Source organism: Sander lucioperca, chromosome 16 (assembly GCF_008315115.2).
Source record: "Sander lucioperca isolate FBNREF2018 chromosome 16, SLUC_FBN_1.2, whole genome shotgun sequence".
Classification (NCBI taxonomy): domain Eukaryota; kingdom Metazoa; phylum Chordata; class Actinopteri; order Perciformes; family Percidae; genus Sander; species Sander lucioperca.
In genome coordinates, this window is record NC_050188.1 from 14,641,097 (window position 1) to 14,668,320 (window position 27,224).

The 27,224-nt window shown below is 43.6% G+C and overlaps 1 protein-coding gene and 1 long non-coding RNA gene across 2 annotated transcripts in view; one reads left to right on the forward strand and one right to left on the reverse strand.

The window, feature by feature from the left end:
• LOC116059779 (collagen alpha-1(XIV) chain-like) overlaps positions 1 to 27,224 on the reverse strand; it is a 252,849-nt gene that overhangs the window by 86,830 nt on the left and 138,795 nt on the right. The window contains exons 24-30 of the mRNA XM_035993029.1: positions 19,671 to 19,787; positions 13,344 to 13,493; positions 10,097 to 10,171; positions 5,429 to 5,568; positions 4,307 to 4,430; positions 1,392 to 1,535; positions 660 to 824 (exon numbers count right to left, since the gene is read on the reverse strand). Of these exons, the coding sequence (XP_035848922.1) occupies positions 660 to 824; positions 1,392 to 1,535; positions 4,307 to 4,430; positions 5,429 to 5,568; positions 10,097 to 10,171; positions 13,344 to 13,493; positions 19,671 to 19,787 (915 nt within the window). The remainder of the gene's footprint in view (positions 1 to 659; positions 825 to 1,391; positions 1,536 to 4,306; positions 4,431 to 5,428; positions 5,569 to 10,096; positions 10,172 to 13,343; positions 13,494 to 19,670; positions 19,788 to 27,224) is intronic.
• On the forward strand, positions 158 to 16,609 carry LOC118493391. Its single transcript, XR_004895354.1, has 3 exons — positions 158 to 167; positions 16,031 to 16,037; positions 16,534 to 16,609. It is a non-coding gene; the product is annotated as an uncharacterized LOC118493391 (long non-coding RNA).

Sequence of the window (27,224 nt, forward strand, 5' to 3'; positions counted from 1 at the left end):
CCTCAACGGTTGTGATTGGTGTAAAGCCCGCCTCAACGGTTGTGATTGGTGTAAAGCCCGCCTCAGCGGTTGTGATTGGTGCCTCGATTTGGAAAAATTGGAAATGGGCTTGAATGGGCTCTTGGCCAGACTGACTTGCAGAGCAAATCTCAAATTTGCCGAAGTTCGTCAGGGTTTTCCCAGGCTACCAACAAGCAAACAGAACGGCCAGAAATGTCGTTTCCCGACATTTTTTGTTAATGTTCACTACCTGACTGAGTCTCCAGGTAAGAGACAGCTTAACCATTAGCTTATCTTAGATGATTCAATCTGACTGTATTATCAGTAACGTTATCCCAGGGTCATCAAACAGTCTGTTGTTACCCCACATTCATTAATACTATATTAAAGACTAGTATGTCTAAGCACGTTAAATGAATACATTCCATGTAACTGTTCCAGTTTGGACTGTAGCAGCAACGTTAGTGGTATCAACACTGGCTCCGTCTGTCTAATCGACAGTATATGAAACTTATCTATCTATCTATCTCTCTATATATATATATATATATATATATATATATATATATATATATATATATATATGTAATAATTGTTATAGGCCTACTACAAACAGAAAGCGGCTCCCTCAGACTGTTGGATACGTTTTGGTTACTCACTGGCAGTGGCCGCCTCGCACACGAAGGTCACCAGCTTCTCTTCGATCTTGGTGAAGGCGTCCAGGTCGTCCACGAAGAAGACGTGTCGGTCGCTGGGTTTACTGGCGATGCTCACCAGCTCGCCGTAGTCCGCGTCAGCGAAGCCGATCGCAAACACAATGTAGCCTGCACAGGAAGACAGAGAGGGGGTACTAACACCACTCTGTAAAAAATACTGTGCTACAAGGAAAAGTCCTGCATTGTAAATGTCACTTAAGTAAAGGTCTTTAAGTATCATCGGGGCAATGTAGTTAAAGTATTAAAAGTCTAATCATCTCAGCTGGACTTGTAGGCCGTTATATTGTTGGCTAGTTTCATTCATAATCAAACATCAGATTTTATAAACTGCATGTGTTTTGTGTGCAGTAATCTTAATGTGTAAAGTAACTAGTAACTAAAGCTGTAACAGATGAATGTAGTGGAGTAAAAAGTACAATATTTCTCTCTGAAATGTAGGAGTAGGAGTAGTAGTAGTAGTAGAAAGTGATATTTAAAGAAAAGATTCAAGTAAAGTAAAAGTACCTCAAAATTTGTACTTGAGTATGTATGTGTTGTATATTGTATTGTGAGTACTGATCATATTTTACAGTGTTGTGTGTCTTTGTCTTTTAAGGAGATGTCACATGACTTTCCGCTTGCGGGTGAATAATGAACTTTACTGTTGTGACTTTTTGTAAACAGCACAGCTCTGACCTTCCATCTGCATCTCCTTGGAAACCTTGTTGACGTCGTCCTGAGAGCGGCCGTCGGTGAGGACCACGAGGACGTTGGGGATCCCCCGCCTCATCCCCCCCTCTGCAGTGAAGATGTTTTCCTTCACGTGCTGGATGGCTCGACCTGATTGGACACACGGTTCAAATCATTTGGCGAAACGTTGCAGACAAAACAAGACCTTGAACCTCACTGGGAACATGTGACGGGTAAAAAAAAATTTTTATTCGATATTATATAGCATACAATTAACCAAAATAACAACAGCCGACTGATTGGTCACAGGGTTTTCTCTTCAGGATGTGATGTTTGATGGGGGACGGACCGCAGAGCTGCTGCACCAGTGTTTCCCATACATTGATATATTTGTGGCGGCCCGCCACACAATCAATGTTGACCGCCACATACTGCCATATATTCTCTCTCTCTCTCTCTCTCTCTCTCTCTCTCTCTCTCTCTCTCTCTCTCTCTCTCTCTCTCTCTCTCTCACACACACACACACACGCAAGACCTTACTCCTCCGTGCAGATTAATTAATGCTATTGATTATTCTACACACTCATACAGTAATGTAGGTGGCGGTATGAGCCTTAAACTTGGTTTGCGATCTGCTAACTAACACACGGAAGAAGACATCGACCGACATCGATCTTTTTCCCCCAGAGATTAGACGGCTAGAGTCGATCCAGAGTTTAATGGTTAGTATTATGAAGTTACTACCGGTGTTTATTCAGGGTTTATACTGCGTAGAGAAAGTTTCAGCGCCCCTTAAAGAGGTTGTAGCCAGCGCCAGAGGAATAACACGAGCGCCAAAACGTCTGATTTTTCAGCAGCCAGCGTTTGCTAGAGTCAAGACTGTACCGGACTCTCCAGGTGACCATGCTGCTCTGGGGCCCGGGTGGCGCAGCGAGAAACTGCTGCTGACGGACGCGGAGCTCTCCGTCCGCCGGAGCTCTCCGTCCGCCGGAGCTCTCCGTCCGCCGGAGCTCTCCGTCCGCCGGAGCTCTCCGTCCGCCGGAGCTCTCCGTCCGCCGGAGCTCCGACTGCTATCAGTATTAAATTGAGACAGTTTCATAACCTGTAAAAAACGAAAAACGTCTCGCATGTCGCGTTAAGTCCTTCTGCTGTGTTTTGGTACAGTTCATTTTAACAATTGATGCAAGCCATGTGTAACAGCAGCAGTTAAACTGTATTTCACACTATGATGGTTACACTTGCAACAATCTGCGGTTCACATGCATGCCTAACTATTGGGGCAGTCTGTTACTCTACATCACGGACAATTTATCTATCGATATTTCAAAATTGAAAAACATTACATTACATTTCATAACGTTTTGTATTCATAACACTATTGTAATATTGTACAAATTGGCTACAACAGTAATAGCAGTTACCTTATGTAAGTCACTCCTACATTTTTCAACTGAGGAGCAAAACGTGCCCCTTCCCTTACTGCATTATACCGTTAAATTCAAAATTTTGAATTATTACCTGTAGAATTTTGTATAAACATATTTGCAGTACAATTAATATATGAAGTCTGCACCTCTTTCCGCGCGTGCACCCCCCACCCCGGGTCAGCTACCACCACAAATAGAATCTAATTCTGTGGGAAACACTGTGCACGGTTATTACATTACATCTCAATAAAAGAATGGAGTCACACCAGGTCTGTCAAATAAATCCAGTAATCAAATCCTCTGCAGACCTGCGGGGGAACACTGGGGGAAAGGCTTTCTTAATTGCAGTGTGCAGAACGAGGCGACTGAGTGCCTTTAAACTCCCCAAACTGCTGCCGCCTGATAGGAAAGCAGGATTAATGCTTTGTGGTGTGACTTTAGCGGCGGGAGAGATCCTCCGCAGCGGTGCCGCGGTTACAAATCTCTCTCTGCAGTCTCGTCCCTGCAGGAGGAACTGACTGCGCTGCTTTGTAAACACTGATTAATGACTCCACCTCTCGCTGCTTCCCCGCGGACTTCCCTGTCATTACACACACACTCTCGAGAAATATAGGCTTCCGTGCATCTTACACGAGAGCGGAGGCATTGATGCAAACACGCTCTTCTGTGTTTTACATGAATGTATGCATGAAGACACGTGTTCACAGGGAAGTGCACGTGTTTGACTTGCAGACACGTATACTGACACAAAAGCAGACACACAGATTTAATTATCTGCGTTTGCCTGCCAGTCAATAAGTATTGATAATGTTATTAGAAAGTTGTGTGTGTGTGTGTGTGTGTGTGTGTGTGTGTGTGTGTGTACACGTTAGACTGTTGCCTTGTCTCACACGGGCGTCTTTCTGAAAGTTAGAGATGATTTCTTTTGGGGAAAAGCTGCAGCCACAGAACTTGTTTCATATCCCGATGCGGGGGATTTTGCGGGAAATCTCTTTTTAGGGTGTCGTCCTCTACCATTGGATGGATCGAGTGCCAAGAGACTGGGACCAGTCTGTGCACCAACCAAGAAGCGCCAAAGTTTAAACCACAGCAGCCTCCAGCCTTAGTATTAACCAATCACAATAGCCTGCACATTTTTCATATATTGAACTCTGACTGTTTAAACTGCATTCTTTTTGGGGCGAGAAGGGACAGAGAAAACAGAGACCCGCTGACTGTGGATTCTCAAACCGGAAAGATCCTTGTATGCAGGTTTCTATTATTATTCCAGCTTTAATAAGCCACCTTAAATGAGAGAAGTTGTTTGTCTTCTGTCCTAACTGACCAAAGTGGGCTGCGTCACGCCCTCGACTGCAAACTCTACCCGACTGCGATAACACATTCTGGCAGCGTTCAATAACTCAGGAGCAGTTCTAGCACGGAAACGATTCCCCGTTCCTCCTCATTACGCTGTGCGTTTGTCTCCCCTCGGCAGCCTGTCCGCGGTGCACTCACCCGTCTTGGTGTTTCCTCCCTTGTAGGAGATCTTGTTGATGGCGTCCAGCAGACGCTCCTTGTCGCCGTACGAGTTCAGCTTGAACTCGGTCCGGGCGTCGTCGCTGAACTGCGCGATGGCCACCTGCCACACAACACAGGAACACAGCGACATAACGAGTCAACGATAACAAAAGGGGCAACGTTTAACATTGAAGTTGAATTTAAAGATAGTTAGTTTAGTTTAACAGGCCCGTAGCCAGCCTAGACAGACAGACACAAAGACAGACAGACAGACAGACAGATAGAAACAGACACAAAGATAGACAGACATACCCAGACACAAAGACAGACAGACAGACAGACAGACAGACAGACAGACAGACACATACACAAAGACAGACAGACAGACCGTCAGACAGAAACACAGACAGACAGACACAAAGACAGACAGACAGACAGACATGCAGAGAGACAGACAGACAGGCAGATAAACAGACAGACAGACAGAAAGAAACGCAGACAGACAGACACAGTTCACACGTTTAAAAACCACACTAAGAAACTTGTTTATTACCCCACCCCCCGGCCTGTTTAAAGAAACATTTCACCGAAAAATTGCCCCCAGTGTTTTCTAGTAAAGCAGACACTTGTCATTTTGAGATTTTTCTGCCACCATGGACACACTCCCGTTTCTTTAAAATGTAAGCTTTCAATGCATTAAGAAGCACAAATACAATTTCATTGACCTTTTACATCTATATGTGTGTTTACATTTATTACCTATTAATAACACAAACCAACCAGTCGACAGTTTGCAGGGCTGCGGTTGAGATGCACGGCCCAAAAGAAAGAAAGAAGGAGAAACACAGCTGCCTTTAAACATGATCAGAGACTTAGGTATCAACAGGCTTTTGGATATGCGCGAACATCGCAACGCCGACCTTCTTGAAGAAGCTGGTTGAAGGAATGAAAGAGGGAGGCTGCATTTAAACGGGAATATTAGTGGAATATTCACTTTCATTAGCCATGGAAACAGCTTGCTAGGAATATTGTTTCCGGCCAAAAAAAACGGAATATTATGTGCGTGTAAATGTAGTCGATAAATGATTTAGATTGGAGTTTTGAATGCGCCTGAGGTACCTGTGTGCCATCCGGGCCGATCCGGTCCAGAGCTCCGCTGGTGCTGTACAGGAAGCGGATGATCTTCAGGAAGTTGTCATCACCGATACTCCAGGAACCGTCGACCAGGAAGACCAGGTCGGCTTTGGCTGCTTTACAGACTGAGACGAAGAGGAAGAGGGCGAGGAGAGGGATCAACTTCAACTTCATCTTTAATAGGTTTAATAGTCAAACATATTTAACTTTTTGGTTAAATAAAAGCACGTTAATAAGCTCTACATGTCTGGCCCTTGACGTGATTCTCATTTTCCAGTGAGGGCCCCTTAGTGAAGATGAGTTAGACACTCTTGTTGTAGATGAGTGGACATGTTATGAGGCTTTAATCGCTTTAAATACACAGATCTATTTTAAATCATTCCAACTGTAGAGAAAAGCAAAAAATTCTCAAAGCAGATATATTAAATATTTTTCGTTGTTTGCTGTTGTTCTTTTGTTTAAATGCATTTATTTCTCAGCTGTCTTTACTTTTCCTCGTCTTTGTTTGACTCCTTTTATAACTTTGCTTTCCTTTCTGTTTTATCGCCGTGCAGATAAACAGACCTTGACTTTGACTTTGACGGATGACGACTCAGGAATAAAAAGAGTGAAAAGAGCTTTTGAGTGAAGTAAACCTGCGATTGATTGGATGGAATGAGGTCCCAACGATTGAAACTCACTAAAAAGTGGCCTCCTTCAAACGATCGTCCAATTACTCCTCAAATTAAATCACCTTTCAGGGTCACCTGCTGCCGGATTGATCTGCACACGGCTTTAATTCTGTCATCGGGTCTTTGTTTACTGCAAACATTTGCCTAATAAACTGATATTCTTCCGAAATAAAATCCCACCCTGTGGCTTGCATTGATCAAGTTCTCTGAGGGGAGAAGTGCTAATATAGATTTATGTTCGGTTAGTTAATTTCAGCTATAAGTCTGCACTCATGCTGAAACCTCAAAACTCTTTTCCTACATTTGCTGGCGGAGACAGAGAGGGGTGAGGCAGCACGTTATGTAAAGAGCTGAGAGGTCGTGGATTAAAACGCATCTTATATCACGTATTTACACGCCTTGTGACGGTATCTACGTCGAAAACACTAGCTGTGTTAGAAACCGTTCCCTATCACAGAAATAGTGCACTATAAGGTGTTTGCCATCTTGTAGTGGTGTTCAAATTCCCCGCTGTTAATTTAATTCGCTATAAAATACCCACAATGTACTGCTAATTTGAGTGTACATATACGATGTACCCTACATTTTACTCCCGTGTACCACAATGCACGCACTTGCGAAAACTGCGAGGGAAAAATGGACCGGGCTTTCGTTTTCTAAACACTGCAAATGTTTATATATATTCATGACAGTGTCATGTCACTCTTATGTAGATACCTTCAAGTAAAGTGTAACCAAAGTATTTTGGTTCCTTTTTACTGCGTTCCTTTTTACTACTGTTTAACTTATTTTACTATTTATTTAAATTTATTTTATCGTTATTAATACATACTGTGTGTGTATATGTTTATACTTATATTGTCTATATTCTTTTTATCCTTCTTATATTTGAATGTGTGACATGCTCCAACAACACCATGACAAATTCCTCGTATGTGCAACGTACTTGGCAATAAAGCCCTTTCTGATTCTGATTCTGATTTTTGTTTCGGTTTGTTTACAATTGATTACAAATGATTCCTCCGTCACACAACTAACCGGAGAATCTACTGCAGCAATGTCAGTGTTGTGTCCGAAATCTGGATTGGTCGTTCCCTATATAGTTCACTGTTTAATGAACACTACAAAAGGGAATAGTGAGTGAAGTGAATGGTTTCGAACACAGCTACTGTGTCCCAGCCGCATAATGCGCACTAATGCAAACCAAAAGTTTTGATGCTGCTGAAACTCCCGGGCAGTCCAGCGCTTGTGTTTGGTGTTTTAAAACTTGCTTGTGGCAGCTATAGAGGCAGTGATGTTTCCTGTATGGGACTCTCACCCCTACATTCCACCGGGCGCTAGGATTGAGGCATCGAAAGACCGGTTCCAATTTGGAATCATTTCACCACCGCCCTCCCCTCGTAGGAAATCAATGGAACGGTCGGCGCGGAGTGGTTTGGCCGCCTCTCATGTGCCGGCGTCTTGAGTCTTCCACAAACACTGTATGATGTTTTCCTCACAGACACTGCAAGAGCTCCGCAGTGTGTTATAAAAAATGTTGACTGTGTGGCGACAGATATGTGGAGAATGTGAATCACATGTTGGCGGAGATGCTGTCACAGATCCAACACTCACTTTACATCTGAAATGTCTGTTGAAGATTTATCTCTGTAATTATATGTAATCTAAGTGTGTGTGATCATTTGAACTGGAAATTATCCCCACCGCTCTTCACACATATATAGATATCTGTTTTTATACACCATAATTAAGTCTGTGTGTGTGTGTGTGTGTGTGTGTTTGTGTGTGTCTGTATGTGTGTGTTTGTGTCTTGTGTCAGAGATAATTTACTCTGTGTGCAAAGTGTCAGTGTTGACTTAAACGTCGTCCTCTCACACACACACACACACACACCTCAAACTCTTCACTTCAACAAGTAACATGCCACTTTGTGATTTATATAACATGAAATGTGTTAACTAAACTTTCTAAAAAGTTTGTGTCAGAGTGAAAACAGTCACTTTAATAACATCCGGGAGAAAAAGAAGGAAAAAGTTTGTGGCTGTATTTTCTAAAATTGTTACTGTTGTGTCACCTGAAAAAAGTCTCTGTTTCCTGTATCTCTGTTGTACCAGAAACAAGAGATGAAATCTGCATTATAAGACACTAAGGTTGGACTTGTTAAGGTGACAGTAATCATTACAAGATTGAGAACTCGATTAAAGTTGCAGCCCAACTGATTCCTCCGAGCGTTATGCGTCCTCCGTTCACATTCAGAGCTATCGTGTGTAGAATTTGTCTGGTTATTTAATATAGTATTTTAGGATTCTCTACTGTCATGTGGGCGTGTTGAAAAAGCTTTGTTGGAACAAAAGCTGGCTTCATTTTATTATTCTAAGTGTCACCTGAAATCGTCAAACCCACCAGACTCCATTTAACCCTCGTGTTGCCTTCCCGTCGACCGTGCAACTTTTGGGTTTTTCTGGGTCAAAATTTAAAATAAAAACGTTTTGGTCGTCTTTTGTTGACACTTTTGTTGCTTATCCTAATGTTTTTTGTCACTTTTTTTTTTTTACATTTTTGTCACTTTTCACTTTTTTCGACGTTTTTGTTGATTTCTTTCTACGCTTTTTTTTTTGCACATTTTGAAAGCTTTTTCCAATATTTTGGTCCCTTTTTTCAACGTTCTTGTATCAGTTCTTTTTGAGATGCTATATAATTGACTAAAACACCCAAATTCAATGAAAGTAGTGAACTGATCCTTTGTTTTACCTGTGAGGAGCGTTGTACGGAACCATCCACGTTATTATTTTTTTGACAATTTGGTTGAAAGAAAACCGACGACAACAGGAGAGTTAAAGAAACGGTAACACTTTGCAATAACGGTACATGAATTATCATGACTTCATGCATGGTAAAGCTTGAATTCATTCATGTAGTACTTCGTGAACTATCACTAACGTACAAGGATTAATAGTATCTCATGCAGGCTAAAGAAACTTTAACCCTCTGAAGCCCAAGCCATTTTTGTCACATTATCACTCACTGCGAGTTCACTTTTCACTCTATCGGCAAATCTGGCATTCATGTTGTTTAGTTTTAAACAGTCTAAAGGAAATTATAAATTATAGTGTGATTAAAACTCACTATTTACATAATTTACAGTACTTGATTTACAGCTGATATGTGAAAAGGTCCACAACCTTATTTTTTTAACAGTAATTTAGTTTTACTGCAGACCGTCACAGGAAGTGCTTTTATTTTGAAGTAGCCTACACGGACGTTGTCTGTTGTGCACTCTTGCTAGCTTACTGAGATGAACGTGAGACGCTAGATGCAACATGTCCGTCAAGCTTAAGTTGCTCACTTTCTTGTTTGTAAAACTGCAACATATTGAACAGGAAATGGTCACAGTATAAGACGAGCGTTTTTGGTCTTCCTTCGAAGCCATTCCACTACATTTTACAGATTCTTGATCATGCATATGGTTGATTATTTTAGCAAAGTTTTTGAAGAAGGGCATGTTCAATGAGAGGTTTTTTTTTTTTCATCCACTTAATGTTTTTTTGGCTAAACTTTGGAGCTTTTTTTTTTACATAATGTCAGCGCATTTTACTGAGACGCCTTCAGCGATGGTCGGGATTTTGAGAATCCGACTAGACATTTTGGTTTTTTACAGCTTCTTTCTAAGGGTAAGTGGTTTTAATTTGGCGACAAAACATGCTTTTTCAAACCAGCTGGCGGGTTTCAGGGATAGGAGGGTTAAAGTGTTACCAAATAAACAATACTTTTTCGTTGTCCCCATGAGTCACTTAGACACGAAAACATGGGAAAGTTACCCTTTTAGGACGGTACTCGGCTATGACCGTTTGTTTCTGAAACAAAGTGACGTCACACTGCAGATGTATATGAACGTGATGAAACTGACAAGCTTCACGCCTCCTGAGTAAATCGGGAATTTGACTGGAGACAATCAATACTATATTATAAAGTCAGCTCTTACCTTCCTTGGCAGGGGGGATCGTGGGTAGCGGCGTGGTGGTGGGGGGCGTGGTCGGCGGCGGGGTCGGGATGGGTACTGCACAGAGAGAATAAACAAGACGCACATGACGCCACGGAGACACATGAAAACCTGCAATCAGGACCTCATTCATTGTAGAACAATCACCACCCTTAGAATCAAACTTCCCCTCTGAAAAAAACCCTTCACAACCAAGTGAAGAGAGAAGAGCCACACGTTACACTTAACATACAGAAGGTGTAAAATAACTACATTCACACAGAAGGTGTAAAATAACTACATTCATACAGAAGGTGTAAAATAACTACATTTCAACCCGATACCTTTATTCTGTAGGGGGGAACTAGATCAAACACACACACACACACACAAAAACACACACACACAAACACACACGTGCACGCACCCACAATCACGCACATACGCACGCGGGAGCATGCGCACACACACGCGCGCGCACACACGTACACATACGCACGCGCGAGCGTGCGCACACACACTCACGCACACAAACATGCACACACGCGCGCGATCTAGTTCCCCCGCATGCACACATTCATCTAAATCAAACTCCAACTGTCTCTGCTTTCAACCCGTTACCTTTATTCTGTGTGGGGGGGGGCGGCGGAAACTAGATTGCGCACACACACACACACACACAGACACACAGACACACACACACAGACACACACACACACACACACACACACACACACACACACACACACACACACGGTTCATTCATTCGGGGCTGTTTAGGCAGTAAATCAGCTGCCCGAGGCTGCAGATTACTTGTGATCACAGGTGGGGAGCGTTCGGTATCGGCTGCCTGCAGCGGTTGGGAGAGTCATTGGGAGAAAAAAAGGCTCCGGCTTTCATTTGCATCAAAACAAAGCAATAAATCGTGGTGGAGGCCCCTCTGCAGAGCTACGGAGAGTACGGACGGGAGCAGCTCCGAGCCTACAGATACCTGCTCTCTTTCTTTAGTCCTTTCTTTTTTTGTCCAAACTTTCATTGCAATTGCCTGTGCAGCCTTTACAAATCAATTAACACCTTCATACACAACACCGTGCACCATTCCTCTAACAAACTCCACTACACCGTTGCAGATGTGTGGCTCATTCGCTCCGACGCTGGAATCAAGGTTTGAGTATCTACAGGTGAATTGAATTACTTTATTACTCTCTACCTGCACCTGAGCCTGTACCTGTAGATCTGTAGCTTCTTCTGTTTGTACGGCTGCCTGATGTAAACTTCATCACTCTGTCAATAAATCCCTGAACTCTTTCTGTTTGCTCGGTTGTCTGCGTTTGCGTCCTACTTCCTTGCTGCCTCGCTCACGCCGGCCTTGGAAAGTCTTCATCTTTACAGTGGAGCTGGCGGGTCAAATGTTATCACAGCTAAGAGGAGGATCGCACAAACAACTACAATGCACTTCTCCCTCCCTCCCTCCAAAGCTCTCTCCCTCCCTCGCTAGCTCTCTCTCTCTCCCTCCCTCCAAAGCTCTCTCCCTCCCTTACTAGCTCTCTCTCTCTCTCCCTCCTTCTCTATCTCCCTCCAAAGCTCTCTCTCTCCCTCCTTCTCTATCTCCCTCCAAAGCTCTCTCTCTCCCTCCTTCTCTCCCTCCCTCCGTCTCATCCTCCCTCCCTAGCTCTCTTCCTATGACTCTCCCTGCCTAGCTCTCTCCCTTAGTCCTTCTCTCCCTCACTCCCTCCCTCCTTCCCTCCCTCCCTCCTTTTCTCCCTCCCTACAAAGCTCTCTCCCTCCCTCCCTCCAAAGTTATTTCCCTCCCTCCCTGGCTCCATCCCTCCCTCCTTCCCTCCCTCCAAAGCTCTCTCTCCCGTCTCTCCCTCCCTAGCTCTCTCCCTCCGTCCTTCTCTCCCTCCCTAGCTCTCTCTCTCCGTCTCTCCCTCCTTCTCTCTCTCCCTCCAAAGCTCTCTCCCTCCCTCGCTAGCTCTCTCTCTCCCTCCTTCTCTCCCCCCCTCCAAAGCTCTCTCCCTCCCTCTGTCTCATCCTCCCACCCTAGCTCTCTCCCTCCCTAGCTCTCTTCCTATGACTCTCCCTGCCTAGCTCTCCCTTAGTCCTTCTCTCCCTCCTTCTCTCCCTCCCTCCAAAGCTCTCTCCCTCCCTCCCTCCCTCCCTCCAAAGTTCATTCCCTCCCTCCCTAGCTCCATCCCTCCCTCCTTTCCTAGCTCCCTCCTTCCCTCCCTCCAAAGCTCTCTCCCATCTCTCCCTGCCTAGCTCTCCCTTAGTCCTTCTCTCCCTCCTTCTCTCCCTCCCTCCTTCTCTCCCTCCCTCCCTCCCTCCAAAGTTCATTCCCTCCCTCCCTAGCTCCATCCCTCCCTCCTTTCCTAGCTCCCTCCTTCCCTCCCTCCAAAGCTCTCTCCCATCTCTCCCTTCCTAGCTCTCTCCCTCCGTCCTTCTCTTCCTCCCTAGCGCTCTCCCTTAGTCCTTCTCTCCCTCCCTCCGTCCCGAGCTCCCTCCCTCCTTCTCTTCCTTACTCCTACTCCTCCTCCCTCCTTCTGAAAGAAAGGAAGAGGACTCGGCTTGCATCGCTCCGATGGGGATAAAAGATGTTTTATGTTGAAAGCGACGTGATCATCCTCTCAGCCTGTAGTGGGCTTTTTCTCATACACAATGACAGCTGAAAGCAGTTTGTGTGTGTGTTTGTGTGTGTGTGTGTGTGTGTGTGTGTGTGTGTGTTTCTGCTATATTGTTATTATGACACTATGATCTATGGGCGTATTTGAATGGAGGAGGTATAGTACTTGATGCATCAGTGGCGTATGTATGAGTGCGTTTGTGTATTACAGCCTCACATGAGACAACCGTAGCGTGTGTGTGTGTGTGTTACTGTGTGTGTGTGTGTGTGTGTGTGTGTGTGTGTGTGTGTGTTACTGTGTGAGTGTGTGTGTGTGTGTGTGTGTGTGTGTGTGTGTGTGTGTGTGTGTGTGTAAAAAATGTTTGTCTGCATCTCTGAAATGTTAGTCTTTTATGATTAGCTCTGAAATAGCCAAATATCTTGGGGAAAAGGCACAGATTGGTGCAAAAAACATTCACCAGAATGCAGGAAGGTGTTTGACGCTCAACCCCCCCCCCCAGACCCTCTGCCCCCCCTGCTCACTATCTGTTCCCCCAAATAACGAAAAAAACAACCTAAGCCATTGCCTCAAACATACAGTACACTTGTGTACTTCTGTCGCCGTCTGAAGGCGGTCGGTGCACTCACGTGTCTTCTCCGTGACGGTGACGGCCGGCCCTTCGCTCCCGTCCTGCAGCTGAGCGTACACGCTCATCTTGTACTGCGTGTTGGCCTTCAGGTTGTTGAAACAGTGTCTGTTTGCTCCTCCGCTCAGCTTCGTCTCCTGCTTCTGACCGTCTGGCAAGGAAAAAGACAAGAGATCCCCTCGTTATCTGCTATCTGGAGAAAAGGCCGACAGCTTTCCTCTCATCCTGCATTTGTCCCGCGGGGGGGAATGTTGTATTTGGACTCCACAATATATCAGTTTTTTTTGTTTTTTTTTATCGTCATTGTGATATCAACTGCCGCAATTAGCGTATCGCGAAAGGCTGCGACAGTAGAAAATGTAACTGTCATTCTGCTTTGTTCTCCCTTTTTTCCCCTCATCCAGACTCGGATGTTTCCAGTATCTCTAACGACTTCTTTGTCAGCAGCTCAGGTTGGTTTTCCCACCCCAAAATAAAGCTGAACAAAATTGAACTCATCACAGTCAGGAATGAGTGACGAACCAAATCCAATTACTGAAATAATCGACACGTGTTTGTTGGCGGTCAGCGTCTACTGGCAACCTGCCAAAGACGTGTCTCCGAATGACGTTTTGGACAAGACACAATGTGTTCATTTGTACGACTTCATCACGGAGGAAAGGTGGAACGTTTTAACGAGTCCAAGAGCTGAACTCAATTATCCGAGCTGACAACGTAAAACAACATCCAAATAAATGTTTTTTGATCAGCGCAAGACAACAAAACATGCAAGGATTAAATCCCCCTTCCAACACCACCGTGGATATTAGAGCCACTGGGCCGGCCGCGCCAAAGCAATTATTTATGAACTTCAATATCCAACGGATAATGATCTCAAAATGAAGTAGCAAAACGGGACGTTTACATCAAACACAGAAAACTAAAATACTTTCACCCAGGAAACCATAGGCGTTACAACACCCCCAACAGAAAGGAAAAATACAGAAAGAGACAGAAAGAAAGAAAGGAAAGAAACAGACAGAAAGGAATGATATAGAAAGAAAGGAAAGATACAGAAAGAAAGGAAATTGACAGAAAGAAAGGAGAGACAGAAAGAAAGAAGGAAAGAGACAAAGAAAGAAAGGAGAGAGGCAGAAAGAAAAGGAAAGCAAGAAAGAAAGAGACAGAAAGATAGAAAGAAAGAAAGGAAAGAAACAAAGAAAGAAAGGAAAGATACAGAAAGGAAATTGACAGAAAGAAAGGAAAGATACAGAAAGAAAGGAGAGACAGAAAGAAAGAAGGAAAGAGACAAAGAAAGAAAGAAAGGAAATCAAGAAAGAGAGAGACAAAGATAGAAAGAGACAGAAAGAAAGAGACAGAAAGGAAAGAGAAAGAAAGAAAGAAAGAAAGAAAGGAAAGAGAAAGAAAGAAAGAAGGAAAAAGAGAAAGAAAGAAGGAAAGAGACAAAGAAAGGAAAAAGAAAGAAACAAAGAAAGAGGAAAGAGACAGAAGGAGAGAGAGAAAGAAAGAAAAGAAAGACAGAAAGAAAGAAAAGAGACAGAAAGAAAGAAGGAAAGGAGAGAGAGAGAGAAAGAAAGAAGGAAAGAGACAGAAAGAAAGAATGAAAGAGACAGAAAGAAGGAAAGAAACAAAGAAAGAAGGAAAGAGACAGAAAGAAAGGAAAGATACATAAAGAAAGAAAGGAAAGAAACCGAAAGAAAGAGAGACAGAAAGAAAGAAGGAAAGAGACAGAAAGAAAGAAAGGAGAGAGTCACATTCTCATTGCAGGAATTGTACTTGTAACAGAGTATTTGTACAGTGTGGTATTAGTGCTGTTACTGCAGTAATAAAGGATGTGAATACTTCTTCCAGCGCCGCCAACACTTCATTCTCCATTCTTTATGATCTCTCTTACCTCCCTCTTTTACACATCATTTCATCTCCTTCTCCTGCAGCATGTTCTCTGGTAATTATTCACCAGCTGTGCAAACATAAATCCTCATTTAGCCGTATTATGTGAGGAGAGAAGCGACACCTGGGAGCTCCCTGAAGAGACGCAGGGGCGCCGCGCTGCCTTTTTATGTGCTGTTAGTGACGCCCATGTTGTTGCTGGAGGCCTGCAGGTGATGGATAACAGCCATTACTACCTTCCATTTGGCGGACGGTGGCCGTATTAAAAGTCAATCTTACCTTTTGAGGTGATGACAGAAAGGTGGACGTGTGCTATCGGATGCGGGGGGCGGGGGGAGGGGGGGCGCGCCATCTGTTGTTTGATGTTATTTTGGTTGGTGTGTCAGAGTGTGTTATCGGTTTCAAACAAATGAGAAAATAGACAATTATTTTTGTCGGCGCTGAGCCCGCTGGCTGCGGGAATCAGAAAATGACTTCAGTAATTGCAGGGCTTTGTTTTTTTATGGGGGTGACTTTTGGTGCAGAGTCATTATTGACAGCTAAAGGAAGGAGCTGAACACATACAAGTACATTTAACAAATATACGTCTCATAAAGAGTTTAAAGGTCCCATGGCATGAAAATGTCACTTTATGGAGGTTTTTTAACATTAATATGAGTTCCCCCAGCCTGCCTATGGTCCCCCAGTGGCTAGAAATGGTGATAGGTGTAAACCGAGCCCTGGGTATCCTGCTCTGTCTTTGAGAAAATGAAAGCTCAGATGGGCCGATCTGGAATCTTCCCTTTATGACGTCATAAGGGGAAAGGTTACCTCCCCTTTCTCTGCTTTGGCCTATATAAAAGAGACTTCAGATACAGTATTAGGGGACCACTAAGGTCTATATAAAAGAGACTTCAGATACAGTATTAGGGGACCACTAAGGTCTATATAAAAGAGACTTCAGATACAGTATTAGGGGACCACTAAGGCCTATATAAAAGAGACTTCAGATACAGTATTAGGGGACCAGTAAGGCCTATATAAAAGAGACTTCAGATACAGTATTAGGGGACCACTAAGGCCTATATAAAAGAGACTTCAGATACAGTATTAGGGGACCACTAAGGTCTATATAAAAGAGACTTCAGATACAGTATTAGGGGACCACTAAGGCCTATATAAAAGAGACTTCAGATACAGTATTAGGGGACCACTAAGGCCTATATAAAAGAGACTTCAGATACAGTATTAGGGGACCACTAAGGCCTATATAAAGAGACTTCAGATACAGTATTAGGGGACCAGTAAGGCCTATATAAAAGAGACTTCAGATACAGTATTAGGGGACCAGTAAGGCCTATATAAAAGCATCAAAAAAGTAGCATGTTATAGGACCTTTAATAAAGCCTCTGGGGGAAATTTTGAAGACAGGGTTAAACTTGCTTAACAGTCGTAGCTCTGTGATTTTCCCTTCAATATACAATATATGAAGTTTAATGGTAAATGGACTGCATTTATATTGCACCTTTCTACTTTACAGGACAAAACGCTTTACAATTTGCGGTGTGTCAAAGTGAAGGGCCCCGGGCCTAACCCTGCCCCCCGCGCAAATTATTGATCCTGTCTGCATAACAATTAAGGCTCACAATAACTTTTGGCCCACCTAGATGTGAGCCAAACCAAAAAGACAGAAACTGTTTTCAAACTGTAATTAAACGACACTCAAAACAGAATTTGGCAGAGTTGCCGACTTTGAGACTCAAAGATTCCCAAACAACCAGAGAGTTTGCATATTCTATATAGTGCTATTTTAAGTGGTGCGCCAGGTGTGCTGTAAACGGCTCTGGGTGTGCTGTCAGGCTGATTTGAGCACGTTCTAAATGTTTAGTTGACCGATCAGATTGTCTGGTTGGAGCTACTTGTTGTAAAATTACTGTCATTTCTGCAACAAGAACATCTCTGGCAGCTACAACACCGACCCTTTGTCTTTTTTTTTTCTTGTATTACCTCACGCAGCGAATGTAAATGTCAGCCGGGTTGCGATCCGTAAGCCTTTCCTTTGTCTACAGAGCGGCTCAGTGTCTGATTGCACGGCGAAACCTTTGAGGCTGTCAGCGCGTCTCTGGTGGGATACAACAATATCTTTGTCGTCTCAGAAGAGGCGGACAGTCTCTCTGCGCTGCATACTCAAACTCCCACTGATGAAGGCATGTATGAGTGTGCTCCTACCAGCGCAGAGATGCAGCGTGGGAGTTTGATGGGAAAATGGGAGGGGGGGAGAATTACAGCTGCGTTTACAGTATTATGGATCCCACTTTCTTAAAGTGCTCATAATATGTTTTTGGGCTCTTTCCCTTTCCTTTATTGTGTTATATATCTTTTTTGTGCATGTTATAGGTTTACAAAGTGAAAAAGCCCAAAGTCCCCCCCAAAGGGACTTACCATCTCCAACAGAAAACACTGTTCACTAACTGCTCCAAACAGCTCTATTGTAGTCCAGCCTTTACTTCAGAGACAAACGTGGTCACTTTGGAACACACGTTATAATGCTCACCTAGCTGCTAGCATGGCACGCCCTCATACTCTGCTTCTGACTGGCTAGTAGTCCTTACCTAGGTACTGTCAGGGCACGCCCTCATACTCTGCTTCTGACTGGCTAGTAGTCCTTACCTAGGTACTGTCAGGGCCCTCATACTCTGCTTCTGACTGGCTAGTAGTCCTTACCTAGGTACTGTCAGGGCCCTCATACTCTGCTTCTGACTGGCTAGTAGTCCTTACCTAGGTACTGTCAGGGCACGCCCTCATACTCTGCTTCTGACTGGCTAGTAGTCCTTACCTAGCTGCTGTCAGGGCACGCCCTCATACTCTGCTTCTGACTGGCTAGTAGTCCTTACCTAGGTACTGTCAGGGCCCTCATACTCTGCTTCTGACTGGCTAGTAGTCCTTACTTAGGTACTGTCAGGGCACGCCCTCATACTCTGCTTCTGACTGGCTAGTAGTCCTTACTTAGGTACTGTCAGGGCACGCCCTTATACTCTGCTTCTGACTGGCTAGTAGTCCTTACCTAGGTACTGTCAGGGCACGCCCTCATACTCTGCTTCTGACTGGCTAGTAGTCCTTACCTAGGTACTGTCAGGGCACGCCCTCATACTCTGCTTCTGACTGGCTAGTAGTCCTTACCTAGGTACTGTCAGGGCACGCCCTCATACTCTGCTTCTGACTGGCTAGTAGTCCTTACTTAGGTACTGTCAGGGCACGCCCTCATACTCTGCTTCTGACTGGCTAGTAGTCCTTACCTAGCTGCTGTCAGGGCACGCCCTCATACTCTGCTTCTGACTGGCTAGTAGTCCTTACCTAGGTACTGAGCATGTGCGACTCCCAACAAAGATGGAACAGAAGTGAGATGTCTCACTCTGTAGCTAAAACAGAGAGCTCAACACACAGGGTGAAAAGAGGAGCTGCAGCAATGTGCAGTATAACAAATATATGGTTTTTTGAAAATTAAACCACGTAAACCCATTCTGGTACAACCTCTAAATACAATTATGAACCTGAAAACGAGCTTAATATGAACTCTTTAAGACACTCCCGAGGAACGAACGAGCGTTTCCTGGGTGAAAGTAATTTTTGTTTTCGCAGCAAAGTGAACTCTGATCTCCGGCTTGAAAGCGCTGTGTTTTATGTTGACGCCACGTTGTTCTATTTCATTTTGAGATTATTTTCCATGAATATTGAAGTTCACAAATCACACCCGGTTTACGGCTGTAACCGACAACCACTAAGTCATGCAAATAATTGATTGCGATAATGTGCAACCAGGCGAGCGTATGACGACATTTGAGTCAAATTTAAAGGACAATTCCGGCGCAAAATGAACCTAGGGGTTAATAACACATGTGTACCGAGTCGACTGTTCTCTGGGATCTGTTTTCATGCTAATCGTATGTTACCAGTTTCATAGCAAACCGCTATTTAGCTTATAACGCTAGTTGTCGGGGCAGAGGGCCTACTGTATATTACGAAATAAAATTAAAAAAACGTACAAAAGGAAATGCAGAGTCACAAATTACTTGCAAATTAAATGAATTCAGAACTGGCTGATGATCGTTTGCTGGAGACCCTTTCACAGCAGTTGTATGTTTCTCACTTGTTGCATGTTGTTCTTATTTGTAGTGCGGTTGAATTATACCTGGACTAGCGAAAGAAAGAACTACAACACCACGGAATAACAAAAAAAAAACAAAGCGCTGCGGGAGTATTTCTGAGCGTTACATGGACGTAGGAAAATTCAGACCCGTTTAAAATAATTTAAGACCTACGTAGAACCCAACACTTTTTAAGACCCCGAGGAAACCGGGATTACATTTTTTCGTTTGTTATGTTTGTTTGGACCTTGTTAGAACTCAATAAAAAGGGAATTTAAAAAGAACAGACCACGCTGCTGTGTGTGTGTACTCACTGAGCAGAGACTCGATGGTCACTCGGTAGGCGTTGGCGTGTCGGTGAGGCTGCCACTGGGCGCAGAAACTGTTCATCCTCACCTGGTACGCACTCAGGTTAGTCACCCCCAGATACACTGCAGCAGGGAGGGAGAGAGAAAGAGAGAAAGAGGGAGAGAGAGAGAGAGAGGGAGAGAGAGAGACACACACATACATGAAGTGGCTTTCCATTTTTCCAGTAGTTATGTCTGCATGTGACAGGAGTTTTACGGCATTCACACATTTACATTTACAAATGCAAAAACATCTGAAATTCAGTTCTTAAATTCTCTCTTTGTTCTGAAAAAAACAACAACATTTTTCCAACAAAAGTTTGAGTCCGAAGAGTGAATTTATGTGTCTCGGTTGCAATTAAGATTATGGCTCCACAAAGGGGAAAGTAAAGCTTATCCAGTGGTATTTTTTATTTGTATTTTATTCTTTGAATTTACCAACATCTCTTAGTCACAGTCAGCAGTGCAAGTTGCTTTGTTTGTAGTTTATTTTGAACATGAGAAAAAAAAAAAAAAAAAAAAAAAAATTATATATATATATATATATATATATATATATATATATATATATATATATACACACACACACACACACACACATATATACATGTTTACATACACATAAATGTATTGTATATCTACCTACCTACGCTCACATAAACCCATGCATACACAGAGACATAGATGCATACATACATGCATACACACACACATTTTTTTTCTTTTCCATCAATCTTCTTCGTTTCCGTCTATCTATATCAAACCGAATAATAAACCATGCTACTAACACATCCCATATTATTTCCGCCCTGTCAGCTAACTACCCGAACACGTAGTTATAAATGGATCGCAGGCACCGTCTCTGCCCACATTTGGACATTATGACTCTGAAACGCTGACAGAAATAGCGTTGGGATGTAAAAGCAAACTCTAGGCTTCTTCTGATCTTTTTAAAAAAAAAAAAAAAGGATGCTTGTACTAATAATTAAAAATGTTTATAACTTTTCTGAGCGCACATCTAAGAAACCACACACCGTCGTGTTTCCAGATGACAGATTTTTAAAAAAAGTATGGCCAGTTGGCTTCAAGGATGCCGACGTGCATTTTTTTTTAATGGAGTTATTCACAAAGAGAGATATATAACTTCACTGTCTTCGCTCCAGAAGTGTAGCTTACTGTATGTACACGCTCACAAACAAATCCACACACACTCGATTTATGCAAATGGTATGTATGCACTTTCATCGTCCGACTTTTGAAAGCCTCACTTGTTCTGAAAGACGTCAGGATGCATGTTTCTGTGAGCTGGAGATGGCCTCGCACATCACTGGATATTTTACATTCCCTTTGACAAAACCGAGGCAAATATCTAATCTGCATTATTTCGGACTCTGTACAATGCATAATGTATCCCTTTATGGAAAACATCTCAACATGAGATTTAATTAGAGGATACAAAGGGATTGGTCACCCAGCATCTGAACAGCGCAGTGCAGATAGTGGGAGACAATCACTATCAGACAGCCCCCTTTTAGTCGATTAGTTGACTAAATGGCCTTTTTTTCTAATTTCCAATTTGTTAGTCATTTTTTTTAATGATTTTCATTCTGAATAACTTATTTCCAAGAAACGTCCGAGCACTAGCCTGACAAGCCAGACCCACATCCAGAGGTTGGGTCTGGGAACTCACCATTGGCTGGGCTCAATCCGAGGGGCGGGATAAACAGTTGTCTTTCAAATTCTCTCTGCACACAATAGGATAGCGCTACAACCAATCAGAGCAACGCTAGTTGATAGATCTAACTTTCGCCGTATCCGGTCGGCGAAACTCCGAACACATCTTCCTTTTTTAAGAATGACTTCAGTGCCGTTCTTTGTTCTTTTCTCAAAGAAAAGCTGAGCTCCAAGTCTTCCAGAGTCGCGGCCAAAGCCGATTCCAAAGACCGCTGTTCGCCAGCAGCAGCAGCCATCTTCTTTATTTTCAAGTAGCAGGGAATTCACGCGGAACCGTCGCAACTCTGCCGTCATTATGTTAAGCCCCGCCCACCGACTCTATACACGATGTGATTGGCCTGACTAGAGTTTGGTTTTTCCAGCTCGCAAGCCAACGGAGAGTTTTAGACTGACCCTGGCTGCAAATTACATTTGCTGCCGCCAGGGTGCGTCTAGATTTCTAGGCTATCCGAGCACATCTCTGGTAAACACAAGATTTAAAGTAGTGCCTTTGCATGATTCTCTGTGTAGAAACTCAGTTTTGTAATTAGCACTTACTTACATACTATTGCTATTTATTTGCAATCATATCTATATATTTGCCTTATGTCCTCTCTGCACCTTATCTATTTATCACAATGTTAAAGCTCTTTACTGTGCAATGCATTCCCACTGTATTTGTATCCCTCCTCTTAAAGTGCATTTGTGTTGTATTGCGTTGTACTGTATTAATAGTATTGTGTTTTAAGATGGATCGATCGATGCATCCATCCATCCATCCATCCATCCACCCATCCATCCACCCATCCATCAAATCATATGACTAAGAGTTTCTTTAGTTGAGGACAAAAGCAGAGAAACGATAGAAAGTTACAATATCAGCAGCTCTTTCTGCTTATTGTTCAAGTCTTGATGACTTCTTTCACAATCTGGACTCAAACTGTTTCTTCTTAATCACAGCAAATGTCCGTCCATCACTGGCTGTTAAAACTGTACACAATTTGAAGCTAAAGTGAAGTGAAAATTAGGGGTGTTAAAATGAATCATTGCATCGATGCATCGTGATAAAGTGTATAAAGTTACCAGCCCATCAGATTCTCCTCTAGCCACATGTTTGTTTGTTTTTATCCTAACTAATGTTACTACTTCATTTCAGCTCCTCTGGTTTGCTTCGCGCCGTTCCATTCGTCTTCTCCGTTTCGGCGTAGCTCCTAGTCGGTTCTGTGCACGCTAGGCACGTAGCAGACGGTTGTACGACACGTCACGACTAAGTGTTCATGGGAAATGTAGGCTTAGTACTACAAGCAGTGCTGCCAGATAAAGACTACGTTTTACAAGCCAAACACACACACACACACACACACACACACACACACACACACACGCACACGCTGACATTTTATTGGAGGAAAACGGACCAATCTGGCAACATTTCTGCAGACGGCCGATTCAAACAGATGCAGAGTTATTTGCTTCATTCATCACCGGCCAAATTGGCTCGTAACTTTACAATGTTACCCGCCAAAATGTATTTTTACCCGCATTTGCGGCTTGGCAGGTGTCAATTTAAAGCCCTGATTATTGCCAACTGATGACGCTTGTCAACTCATCTTCGCCGTTGTCGATTCAGGTCAATGCTTTTTTTTTTTAAAGTGCCCATATTATGAAAGAATCACTTTTTATGGGATTTGGGGTGTTATTTTGTGTCTCTGGTGCTTCCACACGCATACAAACTTGCTGTTTAGAGTGAGATACGGTTTCTGAATGTGTCCTGCCTTCAGTCTCCGGGTGAGCTGTTCAAAATCTGCACGACTTTCTACGTCACTAGGCGAGACGAGGGGCCTAGGTGGCTAACCGTTAGCATGCTAGCTCGTTCTCAATGGCAAAACACTGCTACAACACACACAAATTCACCCTAATCTACAAAATAAATTGTATAGAACTACTTCCATGTCCCTGTTCTGCAGGTATTCTATGCAAAGTTGGAAGTGCGCCCTTGTTTAGAAGAAGTCTCCCGGCTAATCCTGCCTTGTACTACTGAAGTTGGAGAAACAGCTAGCTAGCTCATGTAGTCCTTACCTAGCTACTGAGCATGTGCGACTGACAACAAAGATGTTACAGCAGTGAGAGGTCTCACTCTGTAGCTAAAACAGAGACCTGAACACAGGGTGAAAAGAGGAGCTGCAGCAATGTGCAGTACAACAAAAATATGGTGTTTTCTGAAAATTAAACCATGTAAACCTATTCTGGTAGAATCTAAAATTGCAATTATGAACCTGAAAATGAGCATAATATGAGCACTTTAAAGTTTTTGCCTTTTGTCAACATGTCTGCTGTGTTCAGACTCAAGAGCAGATACAATAAAAAAGGGGAGTTCATCTATTGTGGCATCACAAGGGGACGTGTGGTAGAGGGACGCTATGTTCCTCTACAGGAGTGGCTACCCCATAAAAAGATGGCCGCCATCCAAACTACAGGTCCCAGAATGCACCGCACTGGGAGGTGCAAATGCCTCGGGGTCCCTTGATTAAAGCAGGTGCTCATGCACTGAGAGGAACGAAAGGGTGTAGCGGAGGCAGAGGGCAGAAAAGAGTTTGTGGAGAGACCGACATTATAAAAAGAACCTAAGTTTCCAGGACTTTGGTTTGCTCCCAGTCAGCTTTTGAGTTGGATTTACTGTTTTGCGTTGGACTATTTTCTGGAAAAGACTGCTCTAAAATAAAAACCTCTGTTTGCTTGCATCCGCGTTTTGGCTGTTCTCTGCCCTACACCCCGCCTGCTGCAAAGAAAAACCTCTCACGACATCACACTATATATTTCTGACTGCTTGAATGTGTTGACGAAAACCACGTGTAGTATATAATAACGTTAAGAAGGCGGTGCATCGTGATATTGAATCGATTCGAATCGTAATCGAATCGTGAGACCAGTAAAGATTTACACCCCCAACTGGTCATGTGTGCCTTCTCTTGAACTGAGATCCAGATTATGTGCTGTTCCTTTCAATTCTTTCAATTCATTTAGAGCTAAATCCAAAAACATGTTATAATACAGGATATGCTGGGTTTGCCTGGCCTTTTTCCTTCAGTTTAGTAGTTTTGTGCATTTCCCTCCTGTTGATATGTGATCATAGACAGCTTGATGTCATATTTGGATATTTTGCTGGAGCTCCTCTAGCTGTTTGGTCTCTAAAATGCCAGAAAATGCTGACAAATGTGGATCAGTGTTTCAGTGTAAAAGCCCAAAATGGCATCCTCAAATGTCTTGTTTTCGCTCAACTCCGAACTGAATTGAATTTATTTCAGGATAACCCCTTGAGATGTAGCATCTCATTTTCAAATATATTCAGTCTACTGTCACACAGAGGAGAGAAGAAACTGGAAAATATTCACATTTTAGAAGCTGCAATCAGACATTGGTATGCATCAGTATTGCTAAAATGCAAATGCCCATCCATCACTGGCTGTAAAATTGCAGTGAAAAAGGTGTTAAGAGGGAAAACCTGGAGCGTCCGTCTCCTTTTAGCCCTGGACCACTGGGACGCTGTGCAGCTGTGTGACACTGAATCATCGGTCCACTCATCTCTACTGGTCCACTGGCTTCATTAACATGCTGCTGAGCAATGTGACAGACGCTCCATTCATCCTCCGGGGGATCCCACCGGCCTCATATCATTATACTCTCTCTTCAACTCCACCCATCTCTCCATCGTTCTTTTTCCTTTCCTCATCTTTGCCGTCGTCGATTCATACCTTGTCGGGCATTAACCATTACAGTACAAATTTCTCTCTCTCTCTGCCACAAACCAGACTTTTGTTTCTCTGCAAACGTTGCAGCAGTTTGAACTAGAAGACTGTGAAAGATCAGACAACTTCCTTAATCATTATATTCTCTTTTCAACTCTAACCATCTCTTCATCTTTCTTCTTCCTTTCCCCATCCTCTATAGGTGAAGTCCCCTTCCTTTCTCCTCTTTATTTCTTTGACCAACCTCCTTCGTCTTTTTCGGAGACAACCGTTCACGCCTCGCCGTCGTCCATTAATGACCTGACAATGGGTACCTTTGTCGGGCATTAACCCTTACAGTGGATTTCCACAGGATGCGGACCGGCTCCGCTGCGGAACGGCTGCGTGCTCCGCCGTCCGTCAATACCCACCAGGTCCGGATTTGTTGCGTTAACGGCTGCGGTCAGCCGACCACGAGATCTCGCGAGTTCACGTATGTTCGCGCGATATAACAGGATGTAGTTTCTATAAACAGAACCACAAAACCAACAACATTTGTTTCCATCCAGAGGAGTAGAGGGGAAACTACTCTGTGCTGTGTTTTCAAGGTGTAGTGCAGGAAAATATGACCCGCCGTGAGCACGGTGTATTTTATTTTGAAAAGTAACCGGATGTTTTATTTTGTTTCTGTGCTCGACTTCCTGTCCCGCACTATCTGAATTGTGCTGAATTGCTGCGGAGCTCTCCGTCGTCTGTCAAAAATAGAAGCTCTGCGTATCTGCTCCGGAGGGCTGCGGACTGACAGAGCTGGGACGGAGTAGGGACGCAGACGTTCCGCAGTCAGTGGAAATACACACATTGACTTTAATGGAAACCTAATGACTCCGTCGACGTTCCGGAGACGTTCCATAGACGTTCCGCATCCAGTGGAAATTGCTGGTTACATATTTCACTCTCTCTCTCTCTTTTTGTGCAACAAACCAGACTTTTTTAGAGGCTTAATTGGAAAACGAAGACTCTGCTGTTTGATTCTCTGCAGAATGTCGCATTGGCCTCATATAATTATACTATCCTTTCAACTCAACCCATCTCTCCATTTTTCGTCTTCCTTTCCCCATCTTCTATAGGTTAAGTCCCCTTCCTTTCTCCTCTTTATTTCTTTGACCAACCTCCTCCAAACATGTCTTTCAAATCAACCACGTAGGGCTTAATTGTCATGCAGGCGAAGGAAACTGGCTCCAAATGCAAAGTGACGTGTGTGTGTCTGCGATTCATTTCGAGTGACACGTTCGGACATTTGGCGTCCAAAGTCCCCTTCCTTTCTGCTCTCTTTTTTTCGGGCGCAAACGGTTCACGGGGCTTGGTGTTTTAAGCCCCCAACGTCGTCTTCCAGGCAGTGGTGCCTGGAAGGCACTAGGATTAGGCAATGGTTAGGGTTAAGGTTGGGTGCCTTGAAGTCGACGGTCGCAGCGCTGTCTTGAAGTCGACGTTGGGGGCTTAAAACACCATTGAACATGGTTCACGCCTCACCTTCGTCCATTAATACCTGACAATGGGTACCTTCGTCTGGCATTAACCATTACAGTACATATTTTTCTCTCTCTCTGTGTGCCACAAACCAGACTTTTGTTTTGCCTCTCAGCTAATTAGCTAATTAGAGGCTTAATTGGAAAACACAGACTTTGCCATTTGTTTCTCTGTGAAACGTCGTATCTTGCAACAGTTTGAACTGCAAGCCAGCCGGTCAGCCGGCAGAGTCATCAGACAACTTCCAAGTGAAAACTACGCTTTTTCAATCACTATACTCTCTCTTCAACTTCACCCATCTCTTCATCTTTCTTCTTCCTTTCCCCATCTTCTATAGGTCAAGTCCCCTTCCTTTCTCCTCTTTAGTTCTTTGCCCAACCTCCTCCAAACATGTCCTTCAAATCAACCAAGAAGGGCCTAATTGTCATGCAGGCGAAGGAAACTCTGGCTCCAAATGCAAAGTGACGTGGCTGTGATTCATTTCGAGCGACATGTTCAGGCAATTAGCGGACACTTTGCGTCGAGAGCTCTTAGCCAGAGAGAGTGGATAAAAAGG